The 17,391-nt window shown below is 47.0% G+C and overlaps 1 protein-coding gene across 19 annotated transcripts in view; it reads right to left on the bottom strand.

Moving 5' to 3' along the window:
• The window catches only part of LOC118938206 (gamma-adducin), a 158,424-nt gene that overhangs the window by 12,051 nt on the left and 128,982 nt on the right, over positions 1 to 17,391 (bottom strand). For all 19 annotated transcript variants that reach the window (XM_090195624.1, XM_090195617.1, XM_090195631.1 and 16 more), the window contains 8 exons: positions 15,260 to 15,398; positions 13,224 to 13,375; positions 12,829 to 12,909; positions 7,172 to 7,321; positions 6,570 to 6,713; positions 6,112 to 6,210; positions 4,697 to 4,873; positions 618 to 860 (listed from right to left, as the gene is read on the bottom strand). In XM_090195624.1, coding sequence (XP_090051750.1) covers positions 618 to 860; positions 4,697 to 4,873; positions 6,112 to 6,210; positions 6,570 to 6,713; positions 7,172 to 7,321; positions 12,829 to 12,909; positions 13,224 to 13,375; positions 15,260 to 15,398 — 1,185 coding nt within the window. The remainder of the gene's footprint in view (positions 1 to 617; positions 861 to 4,696; positions 4,874 to 6,111; positions 6,211 to 6,569; positions 6,714 to 7,171; positions 7,322 to 12,828; positions 12,910 to 13,223; positions 13,376 to 15,259; positions 15,399 to 17,391) is intronic.

Here is a 17,391-nt window from a genome sequence, read left to right as displayed (position 1 = left end):
TGGTGTGTTTATATAGTGTGTTAACCCTCCCTACAGTATGAGTACTGACCATGGTCCTGGTGTGTTTATATAGAGTGTTAACCCTCCCTACAGTATGAGTACTGACCATGGTCCTGGTGTGTTTATATAGAGTGTTAACCCTCCCTACAGTATGAGTACTGACCATGGTTCTGGTATGTTTATATAGAGTGTTAACCCTCCCTACAGTATGAGTACTTACCATGGTCCTGGTGTGTTTATATAGAGTGTTAACCCTCCCTATAGATGAGTACTGACCATGGTCCTGGTGTGTTTATATAGAGTGTTAACCCTCCCTACAGTATGAGTACTGACCATGGTCCTGGTGTGTTTATATAGAGTGTTAACCCTCCCTACAGTATGAGTACTGACCATGGTCCTGGTATGTTTATATAGAGTGTTAACCCTCCCTATAGTATGAGTACTGACCATGGTTCTGGTGTGTTTATATAGAGTGTTAACCCTCCCTACAGTATGAGTACTGACCATGGTCCTGGTATGTTTATATAGAGTGTTAACCCTCCCTACAGTATGAGTACTGACCATGGTCCTGGTGTGTTTATATAGAGTGTTAACCCTCCCTATAGATGAGTACTGACCATGGTCCTGGTGCGTTCGTCCACGGCCGCCACGTTAACCTTCATATAACTGTTGGGGCTGTTGAGCCAGCGTGTCTTCTCCCTGGCCTGTCTCTGCTGGAGGAACTTAAACGGCAGCCGCGCGGCGCCCTCCTCCTCCTCGAACATGAACGCCGTCACCGTGGCCGGGATCTCCACGTCGGACTTGTGCCGAGGCTTCTCCCGAACGATGGGGTGGCGGTAAGCATAGCCAGTCCGGTAGCCCTGTGGGGAAAAGGATACAGAAATCAATCAATCGACTAGATCTCATGTACATAGTGTGTTTAGTTCGGCAGCCCTGTATGGCCAAACAAACCAACGACAGAAATGTCCATCTACAAATCAGATTCCATTTGTATAGTTATTATTTTCCACAAAGTTTCTAAGTCCCTAGAGAGGAAGACGAGGGAAAAGTGGTAGGAAAGAAGACTCTTTGGTAGTGGAACAAAATGTTGTCAAGCTTTTGATCTCCCCATTCATCTAGAGTTCATTTCAATAGTGCAAGTCCTCTCTGTAGAATCCTCACTACATAGGAATGTAGTTTGTGTCTCTGTCCCACCCTTATTATTTGGACAGAGCTCTGGACTCAAAACTACCGCCTCTGTCACTAAGGAAAACGGAAAGAGAGAGAGCGCGAGAGAGAGAGAGGGGGGGAGGGGGGACAGTCTCCGGCCACTATCCCATGATTCCTAGCTGTGGGAGAATGGAAAAAGGATGATGTGCAGCCGGAGGGGTTCCTGGCATCCATGGACAATGGAGTGTGTTCAGATACTTCCTGTCTCTTTCTCCCCCTCTCTCTTATCCGTCTTTCTCCTCTCTGTCCCTCGCTCTCTCTCTCACCCTGTATAGCGCTCCTCTTCTCTATCTGACTTCTCTTTCTCATCCCTCTCTCTTTCTATATCTCTCGTCCTCCCTCCTTTTCATCGATACCAGACTATCCTGTCAGTGTCAATCACATATAGACTTTAACCAGGTGTTCAGAGACCAGACTCAACCTTTCAACTTGACTCGGGAAACACAGAATCAGAATCAGATGAGGTTCTTGGCATGCAGCTTCCTCTCCATATCAGAGGTATCTACTGTGGTGTTGTGAAACGTGTTATTCTGGTATATTCTGTACTGTAATAAATAGTATTTTTACGAGGTGTGAGACAAGACTGTGTAATAGGAGCGGTCCCCTTTGGACAGCTACACAGACCGTTGAGTAATGACTCTCCAGATACATTGAGGACAGAGGTGAGAAGAGAGGACAGAGGTGAGAAGAGAGTAGACAAACAGAGAAGAGAGACTTGGGGAGACAAGAGAGAGGGAGGAGAGGAAAGAAGACAGGACAGAGGTGAGAATACAGAGGACAGAATACAGAGGTGAGAAGGCAGAGGACAGAGGTGAGAATACAGAGGACAGAATACAGAGGTGAGAAGACAGAGGACAGAGGTGAGAATACAGAGGACAGAATACAGAGGACAGAGGTGAGAATACAGAGGACAGAATACAGAGGACAGAGGACAGAGGTGAGAATACAGAGGACAGAATACAGAGGACAGAGGTGAGAGGACAGAGGTGAGAAGACAGAGGACAGAGGTGAGAAGACAGAGGACAGAATACAGAGGACAGAGGTGAGAAGAGAGTAGACAAACAGTTAGAGAAGAGAGACTTGGGGAGACAAGAGAGAGGGAGGAGAGGAAATAAGACAGGACAGAGGTGAGAATACAGAGGACAGAATACAGAGGACAGAGGTGAGAGGACAGAGGTGAGAAGACAGAGGACAGAATACAGAGGACAGAGGTGAGAGGACAGAGGACAGAGGTGAGAAGACAGAGGACAGAGGTGAGAAGACAGAGGACAGAATACAGAGGACAGAGGTGAGAGGACAGAGGTGAGAAGACAGAGGACAGAGGTGAGAAGACAGAGGACAGAGGACAGAAGACAGAGGACAGAAGACAGAGGACAGAGGTGAGAAGACAGAGGACAGAATACAGAGGACAGAGGTGAGAAGAGAGTAGACAAACAGTTAGAGAAGAGAGACTTGGGGAGACAAGAGAGAGGGAGGAGAGGAAATAAGACAGGACAGAGGTGAGAATACAGAGGACAGAATACAGAGGTGAGAATACAGAGGACAGAGGTGAGAAGAGAGTAGACAAGTAACAGTTAGAGAAGAGAGACTTGGGGACACAAGAGAGAGGGAGGAGAGGAAAGAGGTGAAAAAGACAGGCAAGAAAGAGGACACAAGGGAGAGAAGGGAGAGAGAGAGAGAGAAAAGGGAGAGAAAAGGGAGACGGAGAGAGACAGAGAGAAGGGAAGGAGTCTCTGCTGTAAGCTCAGCAGTGTCTGATCCTTGAGGGATCTGGTGTTGTTATGAAGCCTCCCAGTCAGAGTTCCAGCAGGGCCCAGACCATAGATCACTGACCCAGTCCCAAGTCTACAGGGCCCAGACCATAGATCACTGACCCAGTCCCAAGTCTACAGGGCCCAGACCATAGATCACTGACCCAGTCCCAAGTCTACAGGGCCCAGACCATAGATCACTGACCCAGTCCCAAGTCTACAGGGTCCAGACCATAGATCACTGACCCAGTCCCAAGTCTACAGGGTCCAGACCATAGATCACTGACCCAGTCCCAAGTCTACAGGGCCCAGACCATAGATCACTGACCCAGCCCCAAGTCTACAGGGCCCAGACCATAGATCACTGACCCAGTCCCAAGTCTACAGGGCCCAGACCATAGATCACTGACCCAGTCCCAAGTCTACAGGGCCCAGACCATAGATCACTGACCCAGTCCCAAGTCTACAGGGCCCAGACCATAGATCACTGACCCAGTCCCAAGTCTACAGGGCCCAGACCATAGATCACTGACCCAGTCCCAAGTCTACAGGGACCAGACCATAGATCACTGACCCAGTCCCAAGTCTACAGGGCCCAGACCATAGATCACTGACCCAGTCCCAAGTCTACAGGGCCCAGACCATAGATCACTGACCCAGTCCCAAGTCTACAGGGCCCAGACCATAGATCACTGACCCAGTCCCAAGTCTACAGGGCCCAGACCATAGATCACTGACCCAGTCCCAAGTCTACAGGGCCCAGACCATATATCACTGACCCAGTCCCAAGTCTACAGGGCCCAGACCATAGATCACTGACCCAGTCCCAAGTCTACAGGGCCCAGACCATAGATCACTGACCCAGTCCCAAGTCTACAGGGCCCAGACCATAGATCACTGACCCAGTCCCAAGTCTACAGGGACCAGACCATAGATCACTGACCCAGTCCCAAGTCTACAGGGCCCAGACCATAGATCACTGACCCAGTCCCAAGTCTACAGGGCCCAGACCATAGATCACTGACCCAGTCCCAAGTCTACAGGGCCCAGACCATAGATCACTGACCCAGTCCCAAGTCTACAGGGCCCAGACCATAGATCACTGACCCAGTCCCAAGTCTACAGGGCCCAGACCATAGATCACTGACCCAGTCCCAAGTCTACAGGGCCCAGACCATAGATCACTGACCCAGTCCCAAGTCTACAGGGCCCAGACCATAGATCACTGACCCAGTCCCAAGTCTACAGGGCCCAGACCATAGATCACTGACCCAGTCCCAAGCCTACAGGGCCCAGCACAGCTGCACTGGACCAGTGATGTACTGTACTTTATGGAGTGATAGATCCAGTTGATGACCCAGAAACAGTAATGACAGAGGAAATGAGGGCAGGACTGTACACTATCTGTTGGATGCCAACTCACTGTCCATGAATTCCATTTCCCTGTTAGTTACACAACCTGGAGGTCAGAGGCAGGAGGGGGGCACCTGGGACAGGGCCAGCCCAGCAGGTCAACTCATAGCCTGGGTAGCGTGGGTGGTAGCCCCGCTTCCTCCCATGACCTTGGTGGCTAGTGCCAACTGCACATATGGCATAGCTAGGAGTCACTGTCACAGCAATGATATTATATAGTAATGTAGATTACAGTGTGTGTGTGTGTGTGGAGGGGGGATGGTGTGTGTGTGTAGCAGGGAAAGGAGAGTGTGTGTGTGTGTGTGTCAGTGTAAACCACTCACCAGGTTATCCAGCATCCTCATGAGAGATTCAAACTCCAGCTCTCCCACCTTCCACTTGTGTGGGCTTCCCATGTTGACAGACGCTGCATCGGCCACTGCATGGGTCCGAGACTTATACTTCTCAGCATCTAACACAATCAGGTTGTCTACGCTGCCAGCACACGAGACCGCATTCACCTAGAGGGAGAGAGAGACAGATGGGGGAGAGAGAGAGACAGATGGGGGAGAGAGAGATGGGAGAGGGAGAGATGGGAGAGGGAAGGAGGGAGAGGGAAGGAGGGAGAGAGATGGGGGAGAGAGAGAGAACAGATGGGGGAGAGAGAGATGGGAGAGATGGGAGAGGGAAGGACGGAGAGAGATGGGAGAGAGAGAGAGAGAGAGAGAGAGAGAGAGGGAAAGAGAGAAAGAGGGAGAAAGAGAAAGAGGGAGAAAGAGAAATGAGCCATTTCGAGTTCTATCGAGAGGAATCTAGACAATTGAGAAATGCAACCCAGGGAGGTATTACAGTTTACAGTTTTTATACAAGGTCACTTTTTTTGCAATAGCCACACACACACACACCGTAGCCTGAGGTTAATCTCTAGGTATTAAGCAGGCTTTGTTAGGTTGGATTAATGTTTTGTTTGGCTCTGAGGCCGAGATTCAAATAGGGATTTGGTGCACCTATTACAGCAGTCAGCGTTAACACCCACACACACACCCCCACACCGTAATGTCTACCATATTTACAAACTGCATACACACACGCACAGCACACAGGCAAGCAGGCACACAAACAGTGACGCACACATATCATACGCACATGCACACACACACACGCGCGCACACAAACACACGCGCACAACACAAACACACTTTGCCAAACAAAACTCTGGAAATCATTGACTTTCCATTCAAGCGGCCCTGCTGGTGTTGTTGTGGGGTAACATACAGTCCATTTAAAATGCTATTTTTCCCTCTTCTAATTCAGACGGTGTAGGATGTTATAGGGCTTGAACCACAACCTCTCTGTTTCCCTGCCAGTCTTTCTCTCCAGCCGTCTTCACGTTTACTCTCCCTCTAGATGTTTAACAACCCCATAAATGACATTCCGGCTTTCCTTTGAAAATACAGAAACTACCAAAACAGGAACAGCATCACTAATAAGCGTTAGAGGAAGATAACAGCCATTGTGACGTCGTGTTGTTGCAGAATCGAAGGCGTGAGAGGTTACTGAAATCTCTGTTAGAACAGAACAGTAAATGTCTGTAGAATCTAGATCTAAACGAGTTACTGAGTTCATTGACCTATTGTTTGATGAGAGTGAGGTCCAGGGTTCAGGGTGTGTGTGTGTGTGTGTGTGTGTGTGTGTGTGTGTGTGTGTGTGTGTGTGTGTGTGTGTGTGTGTGTGTGTGTGTGTGTGTGTGTGTGTATACCTGGATCTCACAGGCATACTGAGCGTTGTAGATGTAATGAAAGGCCTCTTCGATGGTTTCCCCCAGAGCCACCACTCCATGGTTCCTCAGCACCAGCACCTGATCACCAAACGGTCACAACACACGGTCAAATACAACGGTCACAACACAACCATAGACGAGGACAGTTACATCTAACGAGACCATATTCCCCAGTATGGTAATTAGCCTCCATAGTTTACCAGTCGATGACTCTAGAGAGGAGACACACAACCACAGTAACCTCAATGCCATTAAGGCTGGCTGACTAGCTCGTACATTTGATCACCAGGACTGTTTTTACAGTACACTAGCTAGAAAACAGTCCTGTCAAAGCAGTCCCACTGATTTACCCACTGATCTAAGGTCAGCTTTGCATCCCATGAACTAGCAATTAACATCACGTTTTGGGGTGGGGTAATCTGATCCTAGATCTTTACCTTGGCTGAGGGTCCGAGGGCCTTCTGCAGCGCCAGGCGTTCCTCCTGGTCGTCAAGGCTACCCTGGTAGTTGTAGTATGCGATATCACCCAGGATCAAGGCCTCCTGAGAGATGGGCAGGATGCCACACTTCATAGACGACACCTGGAGAGACAAGGAGGGAGAGGAGATGTGAGAACTATTCAGACACTGGAGGATGGAGAGAGAGAGAGACAGAGACAGACAGACAGAGAGAGAGCCAGAGAGAGAGCCAGAGAGAGAGCCAGAGAGAGAGCCAGAGAGAGAGCCAGAGCCAGAGCCAGAGCCAGAGCCAGAGCCAGAGCCAGAGACAGAGCCAGAGACAGAGCCAGAGACAGAGCCAGAGACAGAGCCAGAGACAGAGCCAGAGACAGAGCCAGAGACAGAGACAGAGCCAGAGACAGAGCCAGAAGAGAGAGAGAAACTGGCAATGAACATTTACAGCATCACACAGTGCATTATAAATCACCGTGTGCTTGAAAACATCACAATGTGGACAATATGTGTCTAAAAGTCAGGCCTATTTAAACAACATTTCTTCCTGTAAGATCCTGAATGATTAAACAGACTGAAAAGTGACTCACGGCGGCGGTGGCAGGAGTGTGCACGTGGACGCAGCAGCGAGCGTCTGGCCTGATGGAGTAGATGGCAGCGTGAGGGCTGAAGCCTGACGGGTCAACCCTGAGGTTGGTGGAGCCCTGGTCAATCACATCCCCGATGATGTTCAGCTTTACCTGGGAGAGAGAGGGGGGGAGAGAGGAGAGGCAGAAGGAGAGAAAAGAGCATTAGCCATTGTACAGTCACACAAAATACACATGTATGGTTTTACATACACAAACATGTGAATCACTTCCCTTGAGAAGAATACATATATATTGTGAGGGAGACATCTGCTAGCTATATAAAGAGGTAATAACAATTTAAAATGGTTCATACACTCATCATCAGGAAATGTACAGAAGGAATGGTAACCGTGTCTGGTCTTGATACTGTATGTCCTCAATGAGAACTTCATGACCATGTGTCATTAGATTACCGGCTACCGAAGAGGGTTGGAGAGCAGAAAGAGAGAGAGCGAGAGAGAGGAGGAAAGGACAGAGTACAGCCAGTTCTCCATACACAACAAATTATGATGAGACAACACAGCCAAAGTGGTGTGCTGAGCAGTATTTCTGTCTGTAATAAAGCCCTTTTGTGGGGAAAAACAAATTCTGATTGGACGGGCCCGGCTCCCCAGTGAGTGGGCCTGGCTGCCAAGTGGGTGGGCCTATGCCCTCCAAGGCCCCCCCATGGCTGTACCCCTGCCCGGTCATGTGAGATCCATAGATTAGGGCCTAATTGACTTATACGAACTGTAACTCAGTAAAAACTGAAATTGTTGCATGTTGCGTTTATCTTTTTTGTTCAGTATAAATCTAACATCTATTTGTACTTACAGAATCACCAGATGACCAGGCTAAATATGTACTGTATACTGTTACAGACGCTGAATATGAAATGTCCGACTCTGTTTTCCAGCCTGACAGCCATATGGGACAGTGGGAGGATGACAAACACCAGTCGAATGGATTCGTTTGTCCAGTTAGATGAAATAACCAGTAAACCATGTCTAACGTGGCAGCTGTCAGACGAACAGACCAGACCAGCCGATCGAACACTAATGAGTTACATCACATGTTTGGATTGTAAGAGACCAATCACATCCTTCAGTGTCCGGCCCCCTCTACAAGTCTGCCAATCAGACGTCAGAACAGCTCAAGTTCTACTGTATGCGTGTGCACAGCAGTCCTAAAAATAATGGAGGGAAGTGTTGTTGAGTTGAATATGAAATGTGACGCAGGCTGATGACACGTTTGCATTCTGCGACAACGACGTACAAAGGCAGCAGACCCCTTGGTAGCTATCAGCTTGTTAGACATAGAGAAGAGGTGACCCACATGTCTATGGAGTTCACATATCCTTGAATTCCTTGGGGTCCTTTGAGTTGAACCAATCACAGAGATACATTTTGATCTCCTGACCCCACCCCAGATATGACGTGAATCTCAGTGGACAGTTCAGCCAGAAGGGGGTGTGTGTCCCCCCCCCTCTCTCTGCTGTACTGTTTTCAATGGAGACCATCCAACTTCAATAGCAGCAGCTGGCCAGAATTCTTTACTTATTGTGACCCAACTCTTGTGAGACTAAAATGATCCCCAAATCTAATTTGGAAATCTGATTTCTGAGTATACATCTACTGTATTAAATGTCATGTAAGTGTTTTATAAGTGCATCATACCCTAGGGACAATTCAAGGGTTAGAGGAAGGCTAGCTCGAGGATGTAACAGTCTCAGTCCCAAATGACACCCTACATAGTGCACCACTTATGACCAGGGTGCCCATAGGGTTCTGGTCTAAAGTAGTGCCCTATGTAGGGAATAGGGTGCCTTTTGGGATGCACATAGAATCCACATAGATCATCCACTAGCTAGCGAATAGATCCTTGCTTCATATTGCTTTTCGATGTGGCTAAATTGAATAAACCCTGTAATGGGAGTATGGTACGTCAGAGAGAGGGACTGTGTTTGGATGTGAATGCCCGGCTGATCAGAAGGAGTGCCTGCTGGGTGTTTGGCTTGGAGCATGGCGTCAAACAGGTAATCCTTTCAAAACAACAACAACAATGATGACAACAACGACAACGATGATCCAACAAACTCTCAATCAAACAACTAATCCTCGTATCAAAGATCATGAGCGCTAACGGAGTGGAATGTCTCTTACCTTCTCAGTTCCCATACTAACTACTAATGAAACATAATCAAACATAATCATAGGGCCAGCTGTCTTCCTACAGGCATCCTCTCCTTCACCTTCTAGCTCAGACAGCTGAGCCACGCAAGAGCCCAGAATATCAACCCTGACCCCCCTGTGACCTTTCACTACACAGCGACCTCTCACACACTGAGCTCTGGATGACTTCCTTTCTCTCAGGAAGTCAATGGTGTTTGACCTCTAAAACCTTCCCCCTAATGAGTTCAAACCCATAACAGACCCGTGGAGAAAGAGAGGGAAAGGAAAAAAGAGAAAAGAGGCCTTTAGTAGTCAGCTAGTGGTCCACTGGAGTATAGTAGTCAGCTGAAGTATAGTAGTCAGCTGGAGTATAGTAGTCAGCTGTAGTATAGTAGTCAGCTGGAGTATAGTAGCCAGCTGGAGTATAGTAGCCAGCTGGAGTATAGTAGCCAGCTGGAGTATAGTAGTCAGCTGGAGTATAGTAGCCGGCTGGAGTATAGTAGTCAGCTGGAGTATAGTAGCCAGCTGTATAGTAGTCAGCTAGTGGTCCGCTGGAGTATAGTAGCCAGCTGTAGTATAGTAGCCAGCTGTAGTATAGTAGTCAGCTGGAGTATAGTAGCCAGCTGGAGTATAGTAGCCAGCTATAGTATAGTAGCCAGCTATAGTATAGTAGTCGGCTAGAGTATAGTAGTCGGCTAGAGTATAGTAGTCGGCTCTAGTATAGTAGCCGGCTCTAGTATAGTAGCCGGCTGGAGTATAGTAGCCAGCTGTAGTATAGTAGCCAGCTGGAGTATAGTAGCCAGCTGGAGTATAGTAGTCGCAGGAGTATAGTAGCCAGCTGGAGTATAGTAGTCGGCTCTAGTATAGTAGCCAGCTGGAGTATAGTAGCCGGCTCTAGTATAGTAGCCGGCTGGAGTATAGTATCCGGCTGTAGTATAGTAGCCAGCTGGAGTATAGTATCCAGCTGTAGTATAGTAGCCAGCTGTAGTATAGTAGCCAGCTGGAGTATAGTAGCCAGCTGGAGTATAGTAGCCAGCTGGAGTATAGTAGTCAGCTGGAGTATAGTAGCCAGCTGGAGTATAGTAGCCAGCTGGAGTATAGTAGCCCGCTGGAGTATAGTAGCCCGCTGTAGTATAGTAGCCCGCTGTAGTATAGTAGCCAGCTGGAGTATAGTAGCCAGCTGGAGTATAGTAGCCAGCTGGAGTATAGTAGTCAGCTGGAGTATAGTAGCCAGCTGGAGTATAGTAGCCAGCTGGAGTATAGTAGTCAGCTGGAGTATAGTAGCCAGCTGGAGTATAGTAGCCAGCTGGAGTATAGTAGCCAGCTGTATAGTAGTCAGCTGGAGTATAGTAGCCAGCTGTATAGTAGTCAGCTGGAGTATAGTAGTCTCAGTCATCTCACAGAGACAAAGCTTATGTGTGTGTGACTACAGTACTACAGTAAAGATAATTTTGCACGCCCAATTCTTCAGTTTTTGATTTGTTAAAAAAGTTTGAAATATCAAATAAATGTCGTTCCACTTCATGATTGTGTCCCACTTGTTGTTGATTCTTCACAAAAAAATACAGTTTTATATCTTTATGTTTGAAGCCTGAAATGTGGCAAAAGGTCGCAAAGTTCAAGGGGGCCGAATACTTTCGCAAGGCACTGTACCAACATTCTTCATTCAATTCAGTCATCACTAAGTTAACATCGGAGTGAAGAGTTCTGCATCTATTCACAATGACATTTGGCCTAGTTACTCTTCTCTCTGGGAAGATCTCAATTGCATTCTCCTCGTGTCCTCTTGCCTCGTCTCTTTCTCAAAACCAATTGGAGGAGAAGGTCGGAGTGGAGGGAGGGACCTCTGGCTTTCTCCTCCATTAGGTTTTGAGAAGGAGATGAGAATGCAATTGAGATCTTCCCGCTGTCTGTCTCGGTCTCTCTGCGCTCTCTCTCTCTCTACTGAGTTACTGATCCAGTCTGAGCCCCACCCTGTCAGACAGCTGAGCTGAGTGATGCTTGTTACTCCCACCTGTCAACAACTCACTCTGATTGTTCACCTGCAATGCACTTGACGTGTCACAGAAACTGGTGCTTGGAGTGAGTGAGTGAGTGAATGAGAGAGTGAATGAGAGAGTGAGAGAGAGAGTGAGAGAGAGAGTGAGAGAGTGAGTGAATGAGAGAGTGAATGAGAGAGTGAGAGAGTGAGTGAGAGAGTGAGTGAGGCCATTATTTTTCTTCTTAGAGCAGCAAATAGAAACTAAGAAAGAGAAAGTAGAAAGAGAAAGTAGAAATAGAAACTAAGAAAGAGAAAGTAGAAAGAGAAACTAACACCAGCGGTTCTGCAGCAAAACTAGACAAGGACATCAACATTACCCAGCATTCACTACCACCACTGACACTGGACCAGAGACAATGACAAATAGACAGGGTGGTTTTGGTAATAACATGGCAGCCAGTCAGACAATAACATGGCAGCCAGTCAGACAATAACATGGCAGCCAGTCAGACAATAACATGGCAGCCAGTCAGACAATAACATGGCAGCCAGTCAGACAATAACATGGCAGCCAGTCAGACAATAACATGGCAGCCAGTTAGACAATAACATGGCAGCCAGTCAGACAATAACATGGCAGCCAGTCAGACAATAACATGGCAGCCAGTCAGACAATAACATGGCAGCAAGTCAGACAATAACATGGCAGCCAGTCAGACAATAACATGGCAGCCAGTCAGACAATAACATGGCAGCCAGTTAGACAATAACATGGCAGCCAGTCAGACAATAACATGGCAGCCAGTCAGACAATAACATGGCAGCCAGTCAGACAATAACATGGACAATCACAGACGCAACAAAGAGTCAGTGATAAAATACTCTTCAAAAAGTAACATACTGTAGGAATTCCCACAGTCAGCAATATCCCAATCTCACCAATGAAGAGATACAGTAATGTAACTGCAGGATAACATTGTATTCGCCATATCAAGCACATTACTCTACTCCCCTGACCTCCATGGCTTGACTAAACACAGACCAGTGTCAGCCTCTGTGCCAGAATGTTAGATTTCTGCTAATCCAATAGTTCTCTCTCAAATAATTCAAGGAAATAGACGGCTGATTAAGTGTTGGCGCTGTTGTGCTGGGTTTATGAGAAGGGCTGCCAGAAACCTTTTACTCCACATGGCGCAGTACATTGGCTTACTGGCACAAACACACAGACTACACCTCCAACCTGGGCTGTGTTCAGTAGGACCAAATGGGATAAAACGGTTTGAATTGGAGAAGGACAATGAGTATTCTTATTGGACAATATCAGAGATAGTTGCTCTTCCATTTCAAAACCTTTTATCCTGTTTGGTACTACTGAACACAGTCCAGCACACGTCTAAAAAGAGAGCTCACTCCTGACTGGGTACAGGCTTGGTTGGTTGTTTGTTATTGGGTGCATGTGCTTCCTGGTGCGTTGTGATTGGACTCACCAGGTTGGATGCGGACGCCTCAGCGAATGACAGTCCTCTGGGGATGATGAGGATGTGGTCCTGCTCTTTGCTGACTCGGACCTGGACACAACAACGTTAAAACACCTTGTTATGACCTTGAAACTGCACAGTGCTGCTGCTGCTGACACAAACAAAACTTTAGGAACCTGATGCTCAAACACACTGCTCCCAAACAAAAGGACGGGCACACAGTTGTATGTGTCCTGAAAACACATCCTGAGGGTAGTCCTGTAGGCAGGGGATAGACAGAACTCAGATGACACATACCTGCTTGCAGTATGTCTCAAAACACAGTTCTACAGAATAGGTTTATGATGAGTTATGACACGGTTATGACAGTTCTGAATGAGGTTAGTGCAAGGTTTATTTCTTACTGTGATGTAGGAGCTGGCGAAGTGTGCCCAGCTGAACAGGTCCACCAGTCTGTAGAGGCTGGCCAGCTTGCAGCGTGTCTGCTTCTCCCCCTTCACCAGAGTGGTAGACTCCACTCCATACATGTCGTTGATGGGAGTGACCATTCCAAGGCCTGGAGAGGGGGTGAGCAGAGAAAGCAAAGCAGAGACGGTTAAAAATGATTTTTTTTATTGTTGAGTATGGGGATTGATAGCTCTCTTGTTCTCTGTATAGTTATCAATATGAATAATGACATGAATCATTAACAATCAATACACACAGCCTGCATATTAGATTACCTGCAGCCTGGGAATGGAGACAGACCATGTTCTCTCCATTCTACCAAGTACATCAACTGTTCTAAGAGGAAACCAATTCAATCATTCAATACATATTTTATTAGAGAGACAAGATACTAAACAGATTTCAGATCAGTTAATAACCGATAATAACCATCCGAGACAGCGGTAGAATGCATCTGGATCCGTCTCATCTAACCAACTGATTTACTATAGAGTGCTCTACACTGGACAGTGGACACAAATAGCAACAAGCCATCCTTTGACACTGGCAATGTTCATATCAAAGACAATTCTATGTAGTTACAGTACATTTTAAATAATTCAATCATCTTACTTCACATATTTCCTAAGTAATAAATAATACTTGACAATCTTATCCTTTTCATTCCTTTTCAACAAATTACAGCAAATTCCGTAACTTTCCGCTGGTTGCTGAGATTAGTGGTGTTATTATGTGGACATATTATGGGATATATGAGGTATAACTGAGGACTCTATATTTCAGTGGTTGTCGTGGTAATTGATCATTAGTTCCACATTCCGAGGTCTGTAATTGCATGATTGGAAACAGATTTCACATGTGGAAACCTGGACTGAACAGAGCAATATATGCCAGGCTTTTCCAGAGTCAGCTAGGAGGGACAGGTCACTAGATAGATAGTGTGTGTTTCTGTGTATGAGCGTGCGTTCTACCAAGTGTGTGTGTCTATACAGATTTGGAAGTCTCCATTTTTCAAAAACAATAGAGTTAAAAATATTGGCCTAGTTGAAAGTCAATCGTATGGTATGCAGCTTCAGTGAGTGGCAGTTGGGCATTGCCTGGGTGACGGGCTGTACCAACAGCACTGCCTCCTGAGGGGGGTTACGGGCCGTACCACCAGGATTGTTTTCATTAGGCACCAAACGGAAGAAAACTGAAAAACGGACCCGAAACAGGGAGGGATTACCTGAACATTCAATAAGAAATGCTCATTTTCATTTTACTTTGCTACAGCGTGCCCTAATGGACCTACCACTACTACTCACAAAGGGGAGGAGGGGTTACTGGCCCTACCAACACTACTAACTGAGGGGGGTTACTGACCGTACCAACACTACTACTTACTGAGGGGGGTTACTGGCCGTACCAACACTACTACTTACTGAGGGGGGTTACTGACCGTACCAACACTACTACTTACTGAGGGGGGTTACTGGCCGTACCAACACTACTACTTACTGAGGGGGGTTACTGACCGTACCAACACTACTACTTACTGAGGGGGGTTACTGACCGTACCAACATAACTACTTACTGAGGGGGGTTACTTGCCGTACCAACATTACTACTTACTGAGGGGGGTTACTGGCCGTACCAACATTACTACTTACTGAGGGGGGTTACTGGCCGTACCAACACTACTACTTACTGAGGGGGGTTACTGGCCGTACCAACATTACTACTTACTGAGGGGGGTTACTGGCCGTACCAACACTACTACTTACTGAGGGGGGTTACTGGCCGTACCAACACTACTACTTACTGAGGGGGGTTAGGGGCCGTACCAACACTACTACTTACTGAGGGGGGTTAGGGGCCGTACCAACACTACTACTTACTGAGGGGGGGGTTACTGGCCATACCAACACTACTACTTACTGAGAGGGGTTACTGGCCGTACCAACACTACTTCTTACAGATGGGGGTTAGGGGCCGTACCAACACTACTACTTACTTAGGGGTGAGGTGCTGAAGCCAGCCACGGATGAAGACATGAAGAAGTCAGCGATCTGTCGGAGGGCCAGGAGACCAGTGGGGTTGTTGCCTTTCTTCTTCTGCTCCTCAATCAGCCCCTCCAACTCATCCTTAAAGGCCTGGAGACGAGGAGAGGGAGGGGGAGAGAGAAAATGAAGAAGAAGAGAGAAACATTAATCACAGATTAGACTGGAGGTCCGTGGGTGTCCCTCTCTCAGTAAACCCAGACTGACTGACTGGTCTAAACTGGCTGGCTGACCAGGGACAGAGAGGTCTATCCTTCTGTAATCTCCACATCCTCAAGTCCCCCCTGCACTACTTACAGCAGTACTGATACAGGCACACACTGCTGCACACCCTTCTTTACCCCATTCTGTCTTCTTTTTCTTCCTCTCCATCTCTTTCTCTGTTCACCTCCCTTCCTGACTGACCCAGTGCTGCTTCCAAAGCACTGCCACAACTGGAACTAGGACAGGTAGAGCTGAGGATCAAGGGAACTGGGGCGAGTCACACACAAACACACCGCCCACACACTCTTCAACAGCAGGGCTTAGATTTACCACAGTGTTGGCTAGATTTAACCTCAGTACAAGAGTTACTAAGGCAATAACTTTGATATCCCATTACATCTCATTATCTCTTTATAAAAAAAACACTATAATTTGAGAGAGAAACTGTTTATAATAGCACGGTTAGTCTTGATGTACTGAAACACATCAATCAGAAAAATCCCTATTTACATATAAAATGTTAGCTATATATACTATAAAAAGAGATCAAAAGCCAATAAACGGAATTGTAATAAACAAGTAATAGCTTGAAAGACTGTATAGAATGACTAACTGACAACGGGATCGGCCACCATGTTGCAATTGTTGCTTTTGCAAGAGAGGAACCGTTGTTCCGTTACTTAGTGACCTGGGTCAACTCTTATAAACGTCTTACAGCGCATCTCTTAAAAACAAGATTCAGAGAGGGGGAAGAAATAGGACGTGACACCATTTCAGTACAATGACTTCCTAAATAGGAACACATCCAATATTAATGTTTTTATTCCATGTCTCTCAGACACACACACACACTTGCATAAGAGTAGTCAGCTCCACAACAGCCTGGGTATAGAACCAGAGTCTCGCCCTAAACACAAAACATTTCTGACAGTCTACTCTTCTCTAACCCCCCCCCAGCCGGCTGGCCCCATGGGATAGTCCATTATTGTTTGCGGATGGGATCGGGTCGATTCATTTCCCCCCTTGTGGGGGTGGTATTGTAAAATCTCTACAGCATCTCCCGGGAACACAGAACAGAACACAGAGCCAGTATAACTCTAGGGGTTCTGAGGGGTTCTGAGTCGAGGCCAAACATTCCGTTGTCGTTCGGGCCCTGTTGCCATAGTGACGGTTTTGGCTAGGTCTGGTTGCTGCACTGCAGTGGTGCGGATGTGGATAGGGTGTCTGCTGGGCTTGAGGTTTGTTCTGGACGTTTCTATTATACTGTCGACTGTGCTGTTACAGGCTAGAGTGAAAAGACTTGTCATAAACTCCATACTGTTCCCATGGTTCTATTTATCAGGCCTGGGGGGGATCCTGTGTGCGGAACTTGATTACAACTGCCTTCATTACTTCTGAATCTGCATCAGTCTTAATAGTATTTTACTGGAAAGGCCAGCACGTGTGTATGACACACACACACACACACACACACACACACACTGTGGCAGGCATTTGCAGTGTGCGAGCTTGTTCAAAGACAGATTATAACGCTGAGCGGCAGGGATTTCATCCCCATCACCTTCATCTAACAGATTAAAGTGGATGTGATCATACGTTTTCCGACCCTCTAATCCTCTGCAGAGAGACTAAAATAAAACACAGATACAGCTCACGGAAGAGCATGTTAGCTAGCTGCTGTGGTGTGTGTGTGTTTAAACCCACAAGGCAACCCTGTGCCATAACACTGTCCTAACATTGAGTTAAAACAAACAGCCAGAGCCCAAATCTAAATCAAGCTGGCCTGAGGTCCTTCTCTTGACATGAATAGCTGTCCACCATCCTGCCTGAGAAAAAACAACACTAAACTGAAAAGTCAAGCCACGGTCACAGAGAGCTTTCC

Source organism: Oncorhynchus mykiss, chromosome 13 (genome assembly GCF_057628025.1).
Source record: "Oncorhynchus mykiss isolate SJ-2025 chromosome 13, ASM5762802v1, whole genome shotgun sequence".
Lineage (NCBI taxonomy): Eukaryota > Metazoa > Chordata > Actinopteri > Salmoniformes > Salmonidae > Oncorhynchus > Oncorhynchus mykiss.
The sequence above is the reverse complement of the archived record's forward strand: the minus strand, read 5'-3'. Positions and strand labels throughout refer to the sequence as shown.